The sequence below is a fragment of the Penaeus vannamei genome, chromosome 15 (genome assembly GCF_042767895.1).
Source record: "Penaeus vannamei isolate JL-2024 chromosome 15, ASM4276789v1, whole genome shotgun sequence".
In the NCBI taxonomy this organism is placed as follows: Eukaryota; Metazoa; Arthropoda; class Malacostraca; order Decapoda; family Penaeidae; genus Penaeus; species Penaeus vannamei.
In genome coordinates, this window is record NC_091563.1 from 37,007,631 (window position 1) to 37,010,130 (window position 2,500).

Genomic DNA, 2,500 nt, shown 5'->3' on the forward strand with positions numbered 1-2,500 from the left:
AGCAGAGTGCTTTTTGTTTATGATACTATAAATCATATTGATATTCAAAACATTTACACATCACATACATACCTACAATTACCCAGACTTATTACAAGGACAGTTGCTATTGCTAGGTAAAATTAGCTTCCATGTTTTGATTGGTTATATTAATTTTGTTAAAAATTGCATTTTAATTCTGTCCAAGACAGACACCCAAAACCAAGAACCCTCATTATAATGTGATAAATTAAGCCTCTCTTGTCATGCATATATATATTTAAAATGAGAATATTGTTTAGCTTAAATTTGTGTATGCACGTGATATATAAGATAGGATTTGATTTCTTTTTATCATCACTTTTTCCCCTTTTTATATTTTAAGTAATGATAAATTGCCTCCCTTAACTCTATACATTTTTGCTTTAAAACATTTTCCAACTATACAACCCATATAAAAGTAAGTACTGCTATATTCTCTCCCATATCAGATTATACACTGAAGAGGCATAAACTGAGGTTATTATATGTATTTTACACTTTGTACAACCTTCATGGCTTAGAATTTTTTGTAATTATTGAACCCCAAAATATAAACTATGTAAAAAAAATAATTAGCTCCGAGTCTAAAAGGATAATTACAATTAAATTATTAAATATCACACATTCTCACAAAAAAATATATATACCTTTTTTCACTGAGGGAATTCCTAGCCTATGAAGTAGTAGCCACTGAGTATTACACTGAAACTGAAGCTTTTATAACCTGATTAGTTGAAATTTGAAAGAAACACTAGAACCTGAATATTCTTTTGCACAAATAAACTAAGCTGATATATGTATATCTTTGTCAGCAAAAGTTAGGTTCAGGATCTACATATGGAAACATTCAAGAGTACTCAACTTTGACAAAATAAAGTGGAAAAAAGTAATTTTTCAGTGTACAGTGTATACTTTCTTCTCAGGATAGGTATTGGTGTGTGTGTGTGTGTGTGTGTGTGTGTGTGTGTGTGTGTGTGTGTGTGTGTGTGTGTGTGTGTGTGTGTGTGTGTGTGTGTGTGTGTGTGTGTGTGTGTGTGTGTGTGTGTATGTGTGTGTGTGTGTGTGTGTATCTGTGTGTGTGTATGTGTATCTGTGTGTGTGCATGTATTTGTGTGTATGTGTGTATGTGTATCTGTGTATGTGTGTCTGTGTATGTGTATCTGTGTGTGTGTGTGTGTGTGTGTATCTGATGTGTGTGTGTATCTGATGTGTGTGTGTGTGTGTGTGTGTGTGTGTGTGTGTGTGTGGGTGTGTGGGAGAGAGAGAGAGAGAGAGAGAGAGAGAGAGAGAGAGAGAGAGAGAGAGAGAGAGAGAGAGAGAGAGAGAGAGAGAGAGAGAGAGAGAGAGAGAGAGAGAGAATGAGTAATAATCTTATATTTTTTTGTAATGACGCTAATAGTTTCCATTTGATAATAAAAGGACAAGTTTAGTCCTGAGTAGACAATGATGTATAAAAAATATATGCAAAAGATTCAGGAGGATATTTTGTAGAAACATGTCTATTCAAAAACATGAAGCAGAAATGACTTTCACGTTAATGGAATTTGCCATGAATCAATATTTCCTAAATATTGGTAACTGCAAATATTTAATAGAAATTTACTTTTTTATGAACACACTACCTTTCATTCAGAAAACAGCACTCATTTATAAGGAAGAAATATACAAGTCAAAAATAAAAGTTATTCCTGATTATCATTCTTAGTTGTTGTTTAAGTTCATGAGGTACCCGGTAATAATTACCAGCTGTGTATAAGTAGTATGTCTGGCCTATCATATACATTTGATTTGTACATATACTTGATTTCAGATTCAGATTCTGAATTTGAACAAAATTCCTGTGTTAATGCACACTATCAAGTGTAATATCCAGTCAAACTGAAATCATACTTATATATTTTTAATCAACAAAGATAGTTTTTGAGCTATTTATTAACTCATCCTTAAATCAATACCTGGTCAACACAGGCACACGCACACACACATGTACACGCACATGTACACGCACAAGCACACCCACCTAGACACACACACACACACACACACACACACACACACACACACACACACACACACACACACACACACACACACACACACACACACACACACACACACACACACACACAAAGGCATTCATTCATTCATTTATTCATTCATTCATTCATTTGCATACTTTGTCACACATTAGCCACCTACATGTTTAAAACAGTTATATGTCACCATGTATTATTCCTTTGTCTGTACTATTGAGATGTGATTAGCACCAACAGTAATAAATTGTACACAACATATGTAAAAACTGTAGACAGAATAGCCTTTGAAAGACTTGATGGCCAAAACATTTTCAAAACTGAACGAGCTAGGAAAATGAAGATCCCACCAATAATTGCAGTGAGCACAGTAATGATTCCTAATATATCCAGAAGAAGATACTGAGACAGGCTCAACTCTGCACCAGAAAACCTGTAGATATAAA

The 2,500-nt window shown here is 34.0% G+C and overlaps 1 protein-coding gene across 1 annotated transcript in view; it reads right to left on the reverse strand.

The window, feature by feature from the left end:
• Positions 1-1,295: 1,295 nt before the first annotated feature.
• The window catches only part of LOC113821451 (UDP-glucosyltransferase 2), a 71,557-nt gene continuing 70,352 nt past the window's right edge, over positions 1,296-2,500 (reverse strand). The window contains exon 5 of the mRNA XM_070130708.1: positions 1,296-2,487. Within this exon, the coding sequence (XP_069986809.1) occupies positions 2,268-2,487 (220 nt within the window). The 3' untranslated portion in view covers positions 1,296-2,267. The remainder of the gene's footprint in view (positions 2,488-2,500) is intronic.